This window comes from Dromiciops gliroides, chromosome 3 (assembly GCF_019393635.1).
Source record: "Dromiciops gliroides isolate mDroGli1 chromosome 3, mDroGli1.pri, whole genome shotgun sequence".
Taxonomy (NCBI): Eukaryota; Metazoa; Chordata; class Mammalia; order Microbiotheria; family Microbiotheriidae; genus Dromiciops; species Dromiciops gliroides.
The window spans coordinates 81,752,130-81,770,735 of NC_057863.1; the positions used below are offsets into that span (position 1 = coordinate 81,752,130).

The following is an 18,606-nucleotide window of genomic DNA, read 5'->3' on the forward strand; positions in this document are numbered from 1 at the left end:
TGACAAGAGAACAGTCCCTTCAATCTCCCTAAAGTTATTAATCTAAACAGTCTTCCTCCAGCCTCATTTGTCACAAAATTCTCTTTATAAAGGTTCTTAATAATAGTTAAGATAGTTATCCTGTGAAAGTTTTTACTTGCTTTATTTCTTTTGTCCTCTCCAGAGTTTCTTTCAAACCATCTTCCTTGAATCTCTTTTCAGTTTCTCAGAAACTGTTAGCCCTGACTGCCAAATCCTAAATATTCCATTTGGCTCTTAAAGCTATAGAAACTGTAGCTAAAAAAGAAAAGAAAAGAAACTGTAGCTATGGCTTCTGTAGGACAGGCTTTTTAAAAAAGGGTTTATATTTGTGTTATAGTTATTGACACCCAACATTCTCCCATGACTGGTATGAATTTCGTAACCATATCTCTGCCTGCTTATTTTTTGCCAGGTGATGGACATGCAACTACAAGCAAGGAAGACAGTTCTTTCTCCTCTATTGCCTGTCCATACCCCTCTCCAGCTTCCCTTTAGGTCTTATAGTCCTCCATTAAAATGCAAGTTCTTTGAAGGTTGGAACTGTCTTCCTTGCTTGTAGTTGCATGTCCATCACCTGGCACATAGTAAGGATCTATAAAAATTTTTGACATGCCTGGTGCTGAAGCAGAAGCCCAAAATATTTTTTAAAACCCACAGAAAGAGCTAAAGACTGTTGGGTAGATCCTGCGTGAAGCATTTATCGTAATCTCTCTCTCTCTCTTTTTTTTTTGGTGGGGCAATGAGGGTTAAGTGACTTGCCCAGGGTCACACAGCTAGTGTCAAGTGTCTGAGTTCACATTTGAACTCAGGTCCTTCTGAATCCAGGGCCAGTGCTTTATCTACTGCACCACCTAGCTGCCCCCTCGCAATCTCTTTTTTAAAAATTAATTTTATTGCAATAAAGCATTTATTTTCCCCTCTCTCCCACGAATGGGAAAGAAAAACAAACCCTTGTAATACAAATACCTAGTCAAGAAAAACAAACTCCCATATTGGCCTTGTTAAAAAAACCCTGGAGTTTCTCATTCTGTGCGTTTAGTCCATTGCGTCTCTCAGTGCTCTGGATTTACGGTTGGCCATTGCATTGATCAGTTCCTTACTTATAAAACTGTTAGCGTTCGCAGTTGGGTACACGATGTTCTGGTTCTGCTCATATGAAGAATTTATAGAAAGGAATGAACATGACTGGAGTTGTGGAGGATGAAGGTCGAGGGAGCATTCACACCCATGACATCACAGGTCCACCCGCGCATCCATCAGTTAACTAGCATCTATTTAGGGCATTCTATACGGGACCCAGGGGATACAAACACACAGATCAAACAGTCCCTGCCCACAAGAAGGCTCCATTCTAGCGGGTGGGTAATTTGGCCGGCAATAGACTTCTTTTCATAGCCAGGCCTCAAGATTCGAGGCGGGGAGGTTTGGAACCGTTGGGCTTGCAAGAGCTGCCACCCTCCGTCCGTCCCATCTTCCTGCAAGTCCTGCAGCTGCTCGCGGACGCCTGGCCCTTTAAGGCCGACCTAGGAGACACAGTCAGCCCTGGGGGGCGGGGAAAACCGCCGCGCCGGCCGCCCGCGAGTCTGGTAAGGAAAGCGGGGCGCGGAGGCCCGGAATCTGCGCCTGTAGCTGGCCGGCCGCCTCCTGCAAGCCCTTCCACGCGTCCGGGCAGTCTGCCGCTCCCCGGCCTTCTGCCATTGCACCCGGGGCCGCATGCTCGCCCCTACCCCCTTCCCTTGGACCAGGGCGGAGTGCTTGAGCCCCGCCAGCCACGTCCTTACCACCCCAGGCCGCATGCTTGCCTCCAACCCCTTCCCCCGGACCAGGGCGGCATGCTTGAGCCCAGTCTGGTCCTTTCCACCCCAGGCCCCATGCTTGCTCCTAGCCCCTTCCCTTGGACCCTCGGCTGCCTGCTTGACCCTAACCCTTGCACCCGGAGCTTCCTGTAGGAGGCCGGCTCTGGGACGGGTTCTGGGCTCTCCACTCAACTTAGCTCGACCCGGCGCGCCTTAGCACCCGGGTTCTGGGCTCCCGCTCCCCGGAACGCCCTTCCTCGCTTTGCGTAGAGGAGGTGGCCACGGGAGGGGCAGTGGCCTCGAGAGGGCCCGGGGTGGGTGGGGGAAGCCTGGTAGGAACGGGATGAGGACACCCGGATCGCAGGCTTAGTTCGGGAGCAGAGCGGTCCCCTGGGCCCGGAGCTTCCGGCAAGGGGCCAGCACGAACCATTGGAGGGGAGGGCGTGGAGCAGCCCTGGGGGCGGGGCAGGATGGCCTTTTTTTTTTTTAACACCTTCTTTTTTTCATTAAGAAACCTTTGTCCTCTCCCCCTCCACCCAGACCCTTTGTCACAAATATGCACAATCAAAGCAAAACAAATCCCGACATTGCCCCTGCCCCAAAATGTCTTATTCTGCATCTGAACCCTGCTGTCAGGAGGCGGATAGCAGGCTTCATCCTTGGGCCCCCAGGAAGCTGGCTTGGTCATTGTGCTGATCCTAGTTCCTAAATCTTCCAGAGTTGTTTGTCTTCATAATGTTATTGTTCATGTGTAGATTATCATCCTGGTTCTGCTCACTTCATTCAGCATCAGTTCATACAAGGCTCCCCAAGTTTCTTTGAAACTTCAGCATGGTTTTTTCCCCATCATCATTTTTTTTTTTGGCAGGGCAATGAGGGTTAAGTGACTTGCCTAGAGTCACACAGCTAGTAAGTGTCAAGTGTCTGAGGCCAGATTTGAAATCAGGTACTCCTGAATCCAAGAGCCGGTGCTTTATCCACTGCGAAATCTAGCTGCCCCCATCATCATTTCTTACAGCTATATTTCATCACTAAAGTTAAACTGTATTTTTTTACAGAACACCTTAGATCAGCCTATCCAAATCACCTATCATTTCCCAGGCTTCCATTCCTAACCATATTAAAATGTAATAAGGATCAATTAATAAAATAAATATACAATAAAACATACATTCCATTCCATTTTAAAACTAAGTCGGTATGAAGCCTGCAGGGATCCTTATTCCCCTGAATTAGGGGCACTTTCATATTTCAGTTTGACTCCACTAGCCTAGTGCCCTGAGACCTCCCCAGGATTCCCACAGCCAGTATGTGTCAGGGGTGGAACTGGAACCCGGGTCTACTAGACTCCAAGATCAACTCTTAGGTCCTCCATGCCCCACCACCTGTCAGGTGGGAAAATGAGGTATCAACATTTTCAGAAACAGTTAACGTCATGAATCATTTAATTATTTAAATTAATAATTACTTAATTTGTCCATATTTTATTCCAAGGGTTGCTCCTGGGAGGAGAGATCATTGGGAAGTAATGATGAAAAAAGATAAAAGCATCACTAAGACATTTAAGAAATAAAATAGAATAATAAGGCAAAGAGCAAAACAGTTGATTGTGGAGGACAGTAGATTTAGAGGTGGAGGGGGCTCAGAGTCTGGGTTCTTGAGCACAGAGGGATCCAAATTGTTGAACTGTTAGAGTGAAGAAGAACCATATAGTGCAGACCCATTGCCTTTCCCTCCCTCTTTGTATAGATTTCAAACCAGAAACAGACCTTACCACCATCTTCATCTTTTTGTCTCTCTTTTTTTGTTGTTATTTGTTTTGCCTTTTTTTTTTTTTAATTTGCTGGGCAATGAGGGTTAAGTGATTTGCCCCAGGGTCACACAGCTAGTAATTGTCAAGTATCTGAGGCCGAATTTGAACTCAGGTCCTCCTGAATCCAGGGCTGGTGCTTTATCCACTGCACCACCTAGCTGCCCCGACCATCTTTTTTTTTTTTTAAAGAAATCCTCTCAATTTGTGTTTAAAGCTGCATTTCCCAGGACAGAGCATTTTACATAGCATCCTTTTTTTATAACAGATTGAGGGCAAAGCCTCCAGATGGACTAAAATCAAAATGGCGCTGGTTCCCTACGATGGCGAAGGAATCGGGATACAGAAGTTCCACAAACCTCTGGCCACCTATACTTTTGCAAACCGCACCATCCAGATCCGGCAGGATTGGAAGCAGCTGGGCGTGGCGGCCGTTGTTTGGGATGCGGTTTGTATGCCTCAGGGCTCTGTGTTTCATTAAGAACCACCGAACGACCCAAAACTTGCCTAGAGATAGATGATGAGACTTGATGCTCTGCTCCCTCATTTACATTTTAAGGATGAGCCCACGAGGCTGAGTCAAGATTCCCGGGGATGACATTATATAGCAAGTTAGCAACGCAAACAGCCTCTAAATGATAGGCTCGTTGGCCAGCCTCTCTGACTTTGGCTCATTTTTTTTTTTGAGGCAATTGGGGTTAAGTGACTTGCCTAGGGTCACACAGCTAGTAAGTGTTAAGTGTCTGAGGCTGGATTTGAACTCAGGTCCTCCTGACTCCAGAGCCAGTGCTCTATCCACTGTACCACCTAGCTGCCCCTCATTTTTTTTTAATGGAATTTTTACCAGAATCTTGATTAAAATTCGAAATGCCCAAACCCTTTCCCCTACAATCCTACAAACAGTGTGATATGGCACGGGTCCCTTCTGAGTGTGTCTGCACACACATAGTGTGGCTCTTTGTCTTCTGTTTTGGCCCAGGCTGTTGTTCTCTGTACCTACCTGGAGATGGGGGCTTTCAATCTTCAAGGCTGCTCTGCAGTTGAACTAGGAGCTGGAACAGGATTAGTGGGCATCGTGGCTGCTTTGTTGGGTGAGTTTGCCCAGTTCTTTTAAGTCCACATGGTGTTTAAAGTGAACCAGGTGTGGGGCAGCGAGGTGGCACAGTGGATAAAGCACCGGGCCCTTTATTGAGGAGCACCTGAGTTCAAATTTGACCTCAGACACTTGACACTTACTAGCTGTGTGATCCCGGGCAAGTCACTTAACCCCGATTGCCTCTCCAAAAAAAAAAAAAAAGTGAACCAGGTGGTTGTGGCATTTTCTTGTTTTGGCTAATTTCTTTACTCAGGAGGGTTTGGCTTTATATAGGGTATGCTAGAAGATTTAATAGTTTAAAACTGCACTAAAAATGTTGGAAGACCCTATCTTTTCTCATTGGATATGGTTCAGTAGCAGGCTATTATTATTTGGGGGGTGGGGGGAATCCAGCTTGGTCACATCTAAAAAATTCCTTCAATAACTACATTCTTTTGACCTTAATAATAATGATAACTGACATTTATATAGTGTTTACTATGTTCTAGGCACTGTGCCAAGCAGTTAACAAATATTTCATTTGACCCTCACAACAACCCTGGGAGGTCAGTGCTATTTAATTATCCCTCCTTTTACAGATGAGGAAATTGAGACAAAGAGTGACTTGCCCAAGGTCACATAGTGTCAGAGGCTACCCAGGTCTTCCTGACAACAGACACCCAGGCCCCATCCACTGTGCCACATCTCTTTCCTTTATTCCCTGTTTCTGGAGTCTCATCTAGGTGCAAAATCCCCCTTTGATTTTTCCGCCCATAGTCCCACCCCCTGCTTAAATCTCTTAACTCCTTTCCCTGGCTCCTAGGGTAGGAGAGAGGTTTGCCAAACTTCTTCTTCTTACCACTTCCAGACTGATGTTCTACCACCATCACTCAGCTGCCTTTTTTTTGGAGCCATTGCCTTACGATTAAGCTCACCCATGCCATTTTCCCCTCTCATTAGCTTGCGATGTGTGTGTGTGTGTGTGTGTGTGTGTGTGTGAGTTGGGGGTTTAAGTGACTTGCCCAGGGTCACACAGCTAGTAAGTGCTAAGTGTCTGAAGCCGGATTTGAACTCAGGTCTTCCTAAATCCAGAGCCGGTGCTTTATCCACTGCACCATCTAGCGTCCCTCTCATTAGCTTTTTTTTTTGGGGGGGGTGGTTTGTTTTGTTTTTTTGCAGGGCAGTGAGGGTGAAGTGACTTGCTCATGGTCACACAGCTAGTGTCAAGTGGCTAAGGCCGGATTTGAACTCAGGTCCTCCTGAATCCAGGGCCGGTGCTTTATCCACTCCACCACCTAGCTGCCCCCCGCCTCATTAGCTTTTTTTTTTTTTTTTTGCTCTGGGGCAATGGGGGTTAAGTGACTTGCCAGGGTCACACAGCCAGTAAGTGTCAAGTGTCTGAGGCTGGATTTGACTCAGGACTTCCTGAACCAGGGCTGGTGCTTTATCCACGCGCCACCTAGCTACCCCCCTCCTCTCATTAGCTTTTTTGTTTTGTTTTGTTTTGTTTTGTCTCTGTTTTTGTTTTGTTTTGTTTGTGCGGGGCAATGGGGCCAAGTGACTTGCCCAGGGTCACACAGCTTAGTAAGTGTCAAGTGTCTGAGGTCAGATTTGAACTCAGGTCCTCCTGAATCCAGGGCACCTAGCTAGCCCCCCTCATTAGCTTTTAATAAAGAATTCACATACTTTTTCCTCCCTGATGTTAACTCTTGGCTCAAAGTCCTCTTCCATTCCATACCTTACGATCATCATTAAGACATTTTAATATCCATGCAGATGATTCTCTCCAATAATAATGTTGTTTGTTGTTGTTCAGTCATTTCAGTCATGTCCTACTTCATGACTCCATTTGGAGTTTTCTTGCCATTTACTTCTCCAGCTCACTTACAGGTGAGGAAACTGTGGCAACTAGTGGTACTAGTCACCATAACTAGTAAGTGTCTGAGCTGGATTGGAATTCAGGTCTTCCTGGCTTCAGGCTTGGCACTCTTATGTACTCTGCCACCTAGCTGCCCTCCAATAATAATAAGTTTATATTTATTTATATAAAACCTATAGTTACAGAGCACTTTTTCTTAAAATTAAAATTTTCCAATTGTCATGTATTAAGTTTCTTTTCCCTCCTACCTTCCCAATCCCCAAATAGAAAAAGAACAAAACAAAACCCTTTGGGGGCAGCTAGGTGGCCCAGTGGATAAAGCACCGACTCTGGAGTCAGGAGTACCTGAGTTCAAAGCCAGCCTCAGACACTTGACACTTACTAGCTGTGTGACCCTGGGCAAGTCACTTAACCCTCATTGCCCCCACCAAAATAAATAAATAAATAAATAAATAAAAAGGAAGGTAAGGATGGAGTATTTTTTAGGTAGATGGGAAGGAATCTGTACAGCCAAGTTTCTTGACCTTTTCTTGTGTCATGGCTCCCCTTTGATAGTCTGCTGAAGCCTCTGGACCCCTTTCCCAGAATGATGTTTTGATTAAGATTTTTTTTTTTTTTTGTGGTGAGGCAATTGGGGTTAAGTGACTTGCCCAGGGTCACACAGCTAGTAAGTGTCAAGTGTCTGAGGCTGGATTTGAACTCAGGTACTCCTGAATCCAGGGCCCGTGCTTTATCCACTGCGCCATCTAGCTGCCCCTCCAGAATGATGTTTTTAAGTGCATAAAATAAAATCTATCAGATTACAAAGAAAAACCAGTCAAGTTGAAATAGTCATCGATGTATATACATACACACATACCAATATATGTCAAACATACATGTTCTTAAAAGTTCACAGATCCCATGCTAATAGCCCTTGCTTTAATAGTGTTACCATTCCTAAGCTTGCAAATTGCTTTTTCTTAATTGCATTTAGGTTATCTGTTTCCTGAATACTTTTAGAGAGACTCTCTAATTACATCTTTAAGCACTTATCAAAACACATGTAAGATAGATTAAAAGATGATACATATATGTGGTAATGTTACCAATGGCAGAGTTTTAGCCATGAAGGATAACCTATATCTCAAGTGGAATATTAGGTCAGAAGCTTAATGGAACAGTAGATTAGAATCCAGGATGTGGAAGGGCATAGAATAGTGGATGAAGCACCAGGCCTGGAGTTAGGAAGACCTCAGTTCAAATGTGGCCTCAGCTGTGTGACCCTGGGCAAGTCACTTAACCCTGTTTGCTTCAGTTTCCTCATCTGTAAAGTGAGCTGGAGAAGGAAATGGCAAACCACTCCAGTATCTTTGTCAAGAAAACCCCAAATGGGGTCATGAAGAGTTGGATACAACTGAAATGACTGAACAATGACAAAAATGAGATTAGGGGCCACGTGACAGCAGCCTTCAGTTATCTACAGGGCTGTGATATACAAGGGGGATCAGACTTGTTCTGCTTGGTCTCCCAGGGCAGAACTAGGAATCATGGGTAGGGGTGGTGGAGAGGCAGATTAAAGCTTAAGCTTGATGTAAGGAAAACTTCCTAACAGAAGTGAGATGGGTTGCCTGCCCCCCACCCCCAGCAGCCAAGAAACATTTATTAATTGGCAGGTATATGCCTGGCAATGTTCCTAAGCCCTTGGTTTGGATGGGACTAAATGGTATCAAAAGCCCTATCTGACCCAGAAATTCTGTGAGTATAAAATTATTCTCCTCTCTCATACCTGATTGCTTACCTGCCTACTAGAGAAGCTGTTGGGGACATTAATTGATAATTAATTAATTGGGCACATTATTTATCATGAGGCTATTTCTTTGACCTCTCTTCTAGGTGCTCATGTGACCATCACTGATCGGGAAATAGCATTAGAGTTTCTCAAATCCAACGTTCAAGCCAACTTGCCTCAGGATCTATATCCAAAAGCTGTGGTTAAGGAGTTGACTTGGGGGCAAAATTTAGGGAACTTCTCACCAGGAAACTTCGACTTGATCCTGGGGGCTGACATCATCTACCTGGAAGAGACTTTCCTGGATCTCCTTCAAACCCTGGAGCACCTCTGCGGCGACCGCTCTGTAATCCTTCTCTCCTGCCGCATTCGATATGAACGGGATTATGACTTCTTAAAGATGCTGGGAAAGCATTTCACTGTTCATGAGGTTCACTATGACCTGGAGAAAGATGTGCACATATATAAAGCACACAGGAGAAGCCACAAGGAAGACTTGTAGAATCTGGGTACAAGTATATGCCATAGACACACTCAAAAATTTTGGAGGTCACCTTATCAGTTAAACGCTAAGTGTTGTGGCATCCTACGCGTTTATCTGTATCACCATTGATTCCTTATTTGGTAATATCTTCTCAGGCACATCAAAATCGGAAGAATGAAGCATTTGGCAGCATTAATCTCATGATGAAGTACTCCTATGCATAGGTTCTTAGACATATCTGGATGTTGGTTTAGGGATAGGGACTGGACCTATGATTTATGATTTCAGTCTTTGTGACTTTCAGGTAAGGAAACTCCTATCAACATAGATCAGCACCTTCCCATAAACTTTCTGTATTCAGAGTGCCTTTGAGGACCAAGAAGGAAAGTGACCTGGCCAGTGGGTCAGAGGTGGCCCATGAACCCAGGTTGTCCTGGCTTCTAGGACAGCTCTGTATGCCAAACTGCCTCCTATGGATTTCGGAAGGCTGAGTTATATAAATGACTTAGAATTCCTTGGGAATGTTCAGTGTTTAATATAGAGTTTTCAAAATGTGAAAGAAATTTGTTTATATATTCTCTGACCTTCTATTGCAATCTTGTCTTTCTTGCCCCTCTGTAGGTCTTTTCTACTTTTGTCTGGAGCCTGCAATTTGTATTTAGGAAACATTATATGTTCATTTGCGTAAAAATATAATAAGATGATTAAAATAAATATTTTGGGTATTTTGAAAAATGAGCTCTTATCTGTAAAAATAATCATTTTTTACCTTTTTTTGAATTGCTTGTTGAATTTCTGTTAGCTTCTGATAAAAAGATCATGGTTAATTCTTTACAACTTAACTTTCTAATTCATTCTGTTCTTGCATAGGGGCCTTTCAAAAAGTGCACAGTAGATTATACGGAACATCAAAATGTGGTAGTGTAGCATGAATAGAAGAGGATGGTTTTACATTTCATTGGCTTGTCCTTTTATTCTCTCTCTCTCTCTCTCTCTCTTTTTTTGTATGGCAATAATGGTTAAGTGACTTGCCCAGGGTAACACAGCTAGTAAGTGTCAAGTGTCTGAGGCCAGATTTGAACTTAGGTCCTGCTGAATCCAGAGCTGGTGCTTTATCCACTGTGGCACTTAACTGCCCCCTTGTCCTTTTATTCTCAAATGTAAAGATTTGATGAAGGGTAAAACTTCATTCATAAATAACATGTTTTAGGTCACATGTGGTTTTGTTTGTTTGTTTGTTTGTTTAAAGGATAGAGCTAGCCTAAGTGTGGTAGTAGCTTTCTATAGTCCCTGCTGCTGGGGAGGTTTGAGAATGGTATGTAGTTTGAGGACTGGGATTTCTGAGAAGTGGTAGGGTTCATGCTGACTGGTTGTATACTTCAAATCTGGGACCAGTGTAGTGGGCTCCCACACTGCCTAAGGAGGGGAGTACAGTCCAGGTTGGAAAAGTGCAGGGCTTTGGTGCTGTGACTGGTCCAAGCGAGATGGTGAGGCCAGGCCTCTTTCCTCAAAAGTAAATGAATTGATAGTAGCTTGACACTTTTAGACTAAAAGCAGGTACTTTTCAGTGATAAAAACCATCATTTTTTGTACAGATAATTTTTGAGAATTAAAAATTGATTTTATTTAATTCCAAGTAGACTATGCCACAGCAACTGGCAAACTTTTTTCTTTCTTTCTTTCTTCTTTTTTCTTTGTTTTTTGGTTTTATATACATACACAGTGTCTGAAATGACAAAATTTGTAATTCAAGGAAAATCCCTTGTCATCCTGCTTGTAAAAACAACACAAAACAAAAAAATAAAACCCGTGCTTTTTATTTAAAATTATTAGTTTTGTCCACATTAAATTTATTTGATTTTACTTTTATTGTTCTGAATTAAATGCCCATAATTAATTTATATACACAAAACTGTGTGCTTCTAATTTACAGTTAGAAATGGAAGTCTCACAACTCTTTTTTGGGGGGGGGGGTGGGGAGGGTGTCTTTTCTCTTTCCTTTACGGTACTACCTTAGGTAAAAAAAAAAAAATCAATTCCCTAATTTCTAAATTCTGAAGTCTTCACTTTTTGCTTAAACTGAAGTTACAAATACCCTATTAAGCAACTGATCAACTCATATGCTGTGGTGATAGCCACAAGATGGCATTAGTGCCCTACACGTGGGGTCTGAAAAAATGACTGGTCAGCAGAGCTCTTTTTTCCTTTGCTTCCTTGCCTGCCTGCCTTCCTTCCATTCCTCCCTCCCTCCCCATCTTTCAAAAAGAGCACATTCAACAAAACAAAAAACAAAAGAGCACATTCTCTTTGTAGGTTGGAACTAGAAATCGTAACTGTAAACAAAAGTAACTTTGGACTGCAGTCTTAGTGCAATACTATACTAAGGAAACATTGGAAATACTTATTTAATTGCAGTGTTGCACTAAGATTGTTGGGACAACCTGCATGTTGAGAAGTTAGCTGATTTAGAAGGCAGGAAATTGCCCTATTTTGCCAAACAGGTCTTAAAATTTTTTTGAGGACATAGATTATTTCTTATACATCTTTTGTCTTGGCACAAGTTCTTTCTCTCTCTCTCTCATTATTTGCTGCTTAACATTATAGATACTTTGAAAGATACAAAAAATGACTTGTAGTCACTGCTTCTAGAACAAAAGCTGATTTCTTTCTATTATTTTCCTGCTACCTTCCTAACTCAACTTTCTAATTTTAAGGTAATGTAAGTAAAACTCGTCGAAGATTTGTTGTTATCTTGAAACATTTTATTAACCTATGACCAAGAGCACCTCTGCTCCTAATACCCAGTTACATTAATAGAGATTTAACAAAATGAAGTCTGTTCACAAAACTTCTGTGCTTCTATAACTTACAAATAGTAACAGAGGGCTCACAATTCCTTTGTGTCTCTTTGGTTAGCTCTTAAACAACCAGAGGAAGTTATACATGTGGTAAGATAATGGAATTTGGCAGACTGATTGGGATGAGCCATACCTGTCCTGTCCTGAGTGATGTGTGCTGCTAATATCAGCAGGAGAAACCAGCTTTCCCATAGGCAGTTTGAAGGGGCCTCCCCTTTTGGGGGATGGAGAGTAAACACTTGCAGAGGGGCGCTCAGTCTCTTTCTGGAGTCACTTTCTTTCTGGTGGTGTGAGCTGCAGGAGCTGGCAGAAGAGTTTTTTTTTTTCCTGGCAGTTTGTCCTGTGGGCCTGGACCGCAAAGCTGTTTCCCATTGAAGCTGCAGACCCCAGGTGATGAGTTAACAAATGAGTGCTGCTCTTTTAAATTAGCTGAACTGGAAGTGAGTTTGGGGATTGTATAGTCTTAGGTTTAGAGTTTAGGGGGATTATCCATTTTTCTTTTTCCCTATTCCCTTGTCTTTGATTTTATTAACTTCACCTTTGCTGTTTATTTTATTCCCATTAATAAAACCTGATTCTTTTGTGGAAAAGAGGCTGTTAGGCTCCTTTCTTATTGGCCTGGGAGAATACCTAAAAAGGCAGTTTGGAGGGGAGGGAACTTTGGACCTAGAAGTCCCTCATTATTTCCGGGACCCCAATATTACAGTGAGCCACTCAATTAACTCTTCCTATATCAAATTTGGCCCCTACATACAAAATTATTATCTAGTGTTATCAGCTAATCGGAATTGTATACAAATTCAAATGAATAAACTTTATTAGGAAACTGCTACACTCAGGGCCCTGTGCCAGTGACTGTAGAAGACAAGAAAATAGAAAGTTTTAATAAGGACAAGGTCTGCTCTCACAGAGCTTACAATCTAGTCAAATTGGCAAGCTTACTATGTGACAGGCAATGTGCTAAGTGCTGGGGATACAATCTAAGAGGAAGCTACTTCTAAAGATAAAATTCAAAATAATACATAAGCGCATGAGAGGTATATCTGGGCCGGTGGAATCAGGCAAGGGAGGAGGTATTAGTATAGTTTGGGATTTAAGGGTCAGGTGGGAATTTTATTGGCAAAGTGTGGGTACAGATGTGTATGTATCTGGCAGTGGGAATAGGGGTATTCCAGGCATAGGGAAGAATGTGAGTAAAGACAGTACCAAATATATACGTGACATGGTGAGCAGTCATGTGTGGCAGGAGCACTGTATGCACAAGACTAGCATCAGATAAAGCTATAGAAGGTAGGATGGCATCAAGCTGTGAAGGGCAATGGAGTCTGAAATTTTATAAGAGCAAGAGGGAACTAGTAGGATTTCTGAGTGACTGGATATGACCAGAGTTATTCTGGTAGCACTGGAAAGGATGGGCTGGAGGGGTAGAGAGTGGAGGTGAGCTTGCATGCTGATGGGAATGTGGAAAGAGGCACACAACTATACTATTGGGGAACATTAAATTGGTTCAAACATTTTATAAAGCAAGTTGAAATTGTGATAAAAAAAAGTTATAACCATGCCCTCTGAAGTGCATCCACTCTAAGGAGGTAAAAGACAGAAGTCCCCATAAGCTCTAAGTATTAATAGCAGAACTTTGTGAGGGCCAAGACCTGGGGACAAAAGATGATGCTACTAATTGAGAATGGCTAAACAAATTGTGCTACATAAACGTAATGGGATATTACTGGTTTATAGGAAACAACACAGATGAAACAGGTAACCTAGGTGATGGATATGAGTGAGGGACCAGGGAGTCAGGAAAATCAGAGTTCTAAATCTGGGCAGTGATACTATGTAACTGTGGGAAAGACACGATGTTCTAGTCTTAGTTTCTTCATCTTTAAAAGAGGGATAATAATACCTACCTCACAGGATTTTTTATGAGGATCAAAAATTATTTACAATTCTTTGCAAATCTTACAGTACATTAAAGTGCTCGTTACTAATTCAGAGACATCTGAGAGGGCTTTTATGAACTGATGCCGAGTGAAGAAAGTAAGCACAACCAAGAAAACGATACAAAATGACAAAGTAAGTAGAACAAAATAAAACGAAACTGAATGTTGTGCAATTTTAAGGACCCTGAAGAAGAGGTGGGGGATCTAGAGGTGAGATGTTGCATATATTGTCAGACACAGTTGCTATGTTGGTTGGGTTAATCTTTTTATTTCTTCTTAAATCTTTCTTACAAAGAAAGGCTCACTCTACGAGGAAGGAGAAAGGATACTGTAGTTATAGATGAAGGTAACTGAAAAAGGATAACAATAAAAAGATTTTAAAGAAGAGGCTCTTCTAGTAATACAGGCTGGTGATGAGTAGTGCTTGTACTATGATTGTGGGAGGAAGTGTGCAGATCAGTTCTGGACGTGCAGTCCTTTGAATACTTGTATACGGGACAGTTTCCAAATGAGGGGAACCTATGCATGGTTGGGCTCCATTGCTCTCATCCTCTAAATCTTAATCTACTCCACAGCATGACATTTAGAGCTGTCTACTCTCTGGTCCCAATTGGCCTTTCCAGCATTTCTTCAAAGCTGCTCCTCTGAAAGTGCCCTGAACTAAAGGCTGGTTCTTGAAAGCACCATGTCTACACAGTGCCACATCTGCCAAAGCGTATGCCCGTCTCTTCATCTGAAATACTCTCCTTTGTATCCCTGCCTGCTGAAATCCTACCTGTTCTTCAAAGTCCTGCTGAAATGCCAGATCTTCAGTCAAGTCCGTCCTAAATTACCAACTAAAAATGAACACATAGAGCAGTTTTGTTCTCTTAGGAGGCACTTAAGACAATGTTTTGTGTTACAATATACATCTCATGTGTCCCTTATTAGATTAGACTGTATGCTTCTTGAGGGCAGAGATTTCTTAGATAGCCTCCCCATCTCTGGGGGAAAATATTCTCAAGACATACTTTTAATTTGAATCAGCGTTCTTAACATTTCCTCAAAACAATAAATCAAACCCTGATTTGTAGTCTGCTATTTCTAGGGTATACACATACCCCAAATTGAACATTAGGGTCTTTCAAGTATACCTCTATTTAACTGACACTTAATGTTTGCTAATTTCATTTTATGTTCTTGGCTAGTCCACTGTTCTTGGTTTTACACACATATACACACACACCCTTTTTTTTCTCTCCCAATTCTATTACTTTGTACCTGACCTATAGGAAAACTGGGTGACATAGAGGAGTGCTGGGCCCCTAGGAGTCAGAACCCTCATCTTTGTGAGTTCAAATCTGGACTCAGACACTCCAAAGGGTCTATCTACTATGTGCAAAGCACTATAATGAGTGAAAAAAAAACCCCAAAACAAGCACGGCTTGCCTTCAAGGGGCTTAAATCTCTGATGAGGGAAGGAATGTGTTATGCATTTGGATTAATATAAGGTAATTTGAGGAGGGAGAGAGCTCTTTGAACTGTGGTGGGGAGAGGGAGAGATGAGAAACTTCCAGTAGACAAGTGCCTAAGTTAGCCCAGCATAGTTAAACAGCCTCTATAAAGGAACATAATTGGGAAAACTTAGTTGGGGGGAAAAGTTTGGTTTGGCGTAAACTAATCTGTCTGGAACAGAATGTATGAAGAAGAGGTGTATTAAAAGCTGAATCTGGAAAGGCAGATTAGGGCTGGATTTTGGAAAAATACAAATGCCAAGTTTGAACAAATTATTTTTATTTTACAGGCAAGAGGGAGCCATTGAAGATTTTTCAGAAGGATTGACATGGTCAGACCTGTGCTTTAGAAAGATTTCTCTGGCAATTGCATAGAGGATGGATTGGAGACTGGAGGCATGGAGAGCTAATCTAGGAAGCTATTTCAATAGTTCAGGGGAGAGGTGAGAGGGTCTAAGGCTTGAGGATGCGGCCATGTGAGCAGAAAAAATATAATGCCTGTGATAGATGTGGCAGAGTAGAATTGATAAAACGTGGCAACTGATTGGAAACAAGGGGGTGAGGGTATAGAAGGAAGTCAGTTTAGACCTGGATGTTAATGTGGAGATTGAGAAGATGGTGATTCAGGAAGATAGGGAGGGTCTGGAGGAGGGAAGAGTTCATTCTGAACATATTCATAGGACATGAGGTAGAATATTCAGCATAAGTTTGGCAATGTGAGACTGAATCAAGGAGCTAGATTAGGGATATACAGCTCTCTCTCTCTCACTGAACCCATGAGTACAAACTGTGCATGAAGTCAGTAAGAATCTAAGTTTGAATATGGCCTAAGACACTGCTGTGTGACCAAAGGCAAGTTGTTCAGAATTAAAACTACCATTTACACATTCGTTAAAAAATAACAGTAATAAACCCCTTACATCTAGATTGTGTTTTTAAATGATTGGGGGGGGTAGGCTTAGTTTTCTTTCTTTTTTTTAGCCAATGGGGGGTTAAGTGACTTGCCCACAGGTCACACAGCTAGTAAGTGTCAAGTGTCTGAGGCCGATTTGAACTCAGGTACTCCTGAATCCAGGGCTGGTGCTTTAACCACTGCGCCATCTAGCTGCCCCAGGCTTAGTTTTCTAAAATATTTGCTTATATATTAATAGCTATTTATATAATGGCGATTGCAACCATTTTGGCAGTATTTATTATTATTATTATTTTAGTGAGGCAATTGGGGGTTAAGTGACTTGCCCAGGGTCACACAGCTAGTAAGTGTTAAGTGTCTGAGGCCGAATTTGAACTCAGGTACTCCTGACTCCAAGGCTGGTGCTCTATCCACTGCGCCACCTAGCTGCCCCTAGTATTTATTATTAATATTAAATATTAGTATTGACTTCATGGCAGTTAACATAAGCAGAAGAGCCCCAGAGGGCTCTCAGAGGGAGAGCACAAGGCCTCAAAGTTCGGAAGCCCTGCATTACCTACTCTGACCCTAAGAGAGCGCTCACCAACTGACAGCCTTCGCAAGCTAAGAGTGCAATCCAAGATGTCTACCACCAGGAGCTCATGTATCTCAGCTTTTATATTTATACTCTTTTGATAGAGGTAGGTCGCTAGACACTGATCAAAGATAATTGGCTAGCATCATTCAATTCCATTGGTGACATGGACTTGAGGGTGGTTTCAAATGAAAATGAGCTCTACAGAAACATCAGGGGAAGTATGCAAAGACTACCCCTAAATTGCTCAAGGCAAAGTCCAGTATCTAGGTGTGGTTTAATCCCCATGAACCCTTCAACAGATCTAGACAATAGAATCTATCCTCCATTCTTTTTTCAATGTGTAATGTGATAGATATAACCCACATAAAAGTTCTTTAAGGTCCTCCATTTTAAAAGGGATTCCGAGACCAAAAATTTGAGAATTACTCTCCTAGAGCTTACATCTCCCTCTCCTCATCTTTGTCTCTTCTATTGGATCCCTTCCCATGACCTATAATATGCTTAGGGCTCCCACCTTCTTACAACTGACCCTGCCATCTCCTTAAGCTAGCATGCTACTTGACCTTCACAGCTAAATTCTTGAAAGAGTTTGTCTACACTCACTATTTTACCCCTCCTCACTTCTCAATCCCTTCCGAGTCTGGGTCTTTGATTCCTAGCACTCCCAAAGTGAAAAACGCTTAGATCTCTTTCCAGAAGAAGGACCTTAAATGTTAGACTAGGAGGGTTATTCCTTAATGTACATCCTCCTCCCCTTGGGCTTCCAAGACCACTTCTGACGTCTTCTGTATCTAACTGGTCCTATTTCCTTGCCTCTTCTCAATTACTATTTTCTGGTTACCTTTCCTGTTGCCTGCTCTATGCCAGGCACTGTGTTTTACAAGTTATACTTCTGTATAATTCTGTTTGATCGTCACAGCAGCCCAGGGAGGTAGGTGCTATTCTCATTCCCGATTTTATAGTTAAGGAAAGCAGGGGGACAAACGTCTTCCTTATCCACACTTAGTCCACAGCCAGTTCTGAGGCTATATTCGAACTCAGATTCTTACTGACTTCATGCACAGTTTGTACTTATGGGTTCAGTGAGAGGAGGCTGTATATCCCTAATCTAATCATTGGAAATTAAAGCTATTATACAAATTTGTTAAAAAATAACAGTAACAAACCCTGTACATCTAGATTGGTTCTTTTTAATTATTGGGGGGGGGGGCTATATCTTTATTTGTATTGTAAGCTTGGGCTGGTCCCCAAACCAACTAAAATTCCTAAGAGCTGGACTTTCTGGGGTGAGGGGAGAGAGGGCTAAAAAACGGATCTGGGTCCCTGCCAAGAAAACTCTATCACAAATTTATTTTGCAGATTTCTCTATTGCCTAAGATTAATAGAAAAATATGATATTTCATTTTTGCTTTTGCATTTAATCTTTTGTGGTATTGTTTTGGTTGAGATATTTGTGAAGAAAATCCAAATGTCATTGGATAAAAAAAGAAATAATAGGCAAATAATAACTTAGTATTACAAAAAGTTTTAAGCTCATGGACCAACTTGATAGGGTCTTGGGAACTCAAAAGGTCTATGGCCCACATTATGAGAACTGTTGCTGCAGTCTAGGAGACAGCATATAGGCAGAAATGTAGCAGACAGGGCTTTCTAACCATATTTCCACTTCTTTTTTCAGAGATTTATAGCAAAAGAAGAGAAACGTGGGTGGTCTTAATTTTCTCAGTAAAGGAGATGAGGCTGTTTGCTGAGAGGGAAGGAGCTAATATACCTGGTGTGGAGAAGAGTTTCAATAGCCACGGTGAAGATCAGGGAAGTCTGAGGCCAGATAACTTGAACCTGTAACAGACCCAGGTTGCATGGTTGAGTAGCCCAAGACAAGGCAGGAGTGGGGGTCACTCAAGATAGGGATTTGGCAAGCTGTCAATGGAAATCTGTTCAAGGGTGAGCTACAAGCAATTTATAGCTGAACGGGTGAAAGTTGAGGCC

General features: G+C 42.3%; 1 protein-coding gene across 2 annotated transcripts; it reads left to right on the plus strand.

The window, feature by feature from the left end:
* Positions 1-1,391: 1,391 nt before the first annotated feature.
* METTL21A (methyltransferase 21A, HSPA lysine) lies at positions 1,392-10,642 on the plus strand. Of its 2 annotated transcripts, none has more exons than XM_043990755.1 (4): positions 1,392-1,607; positions 3,896-4,075; positions 4,607-4,718; positions 8,457-10,642. In XM_043990755.1, exons 2-4 carry the CDS (start codon positions 3,932-3,934, stop codon positions 8,852-8,854), a joined length of 654 nt encoding a protein of 217 aa, XP_043846690.1. In that variant the 5' UTR covers positions 1,392-1,607; positions 3,896-3,931; the 3' UTR covers positions 8,855-10,642. The 2 variants fall into 2 exon arrangements, with proteins under 2 accessions (XP_043846690.1, XP_043846689.1); XM_043990754.1 differs by lacking the exon at positions 1,392-1,607 and adding an exon at positions 2,043-2,092.
* Positions 10,643-18,606: the final 7,964 nt, after the last annotated feature.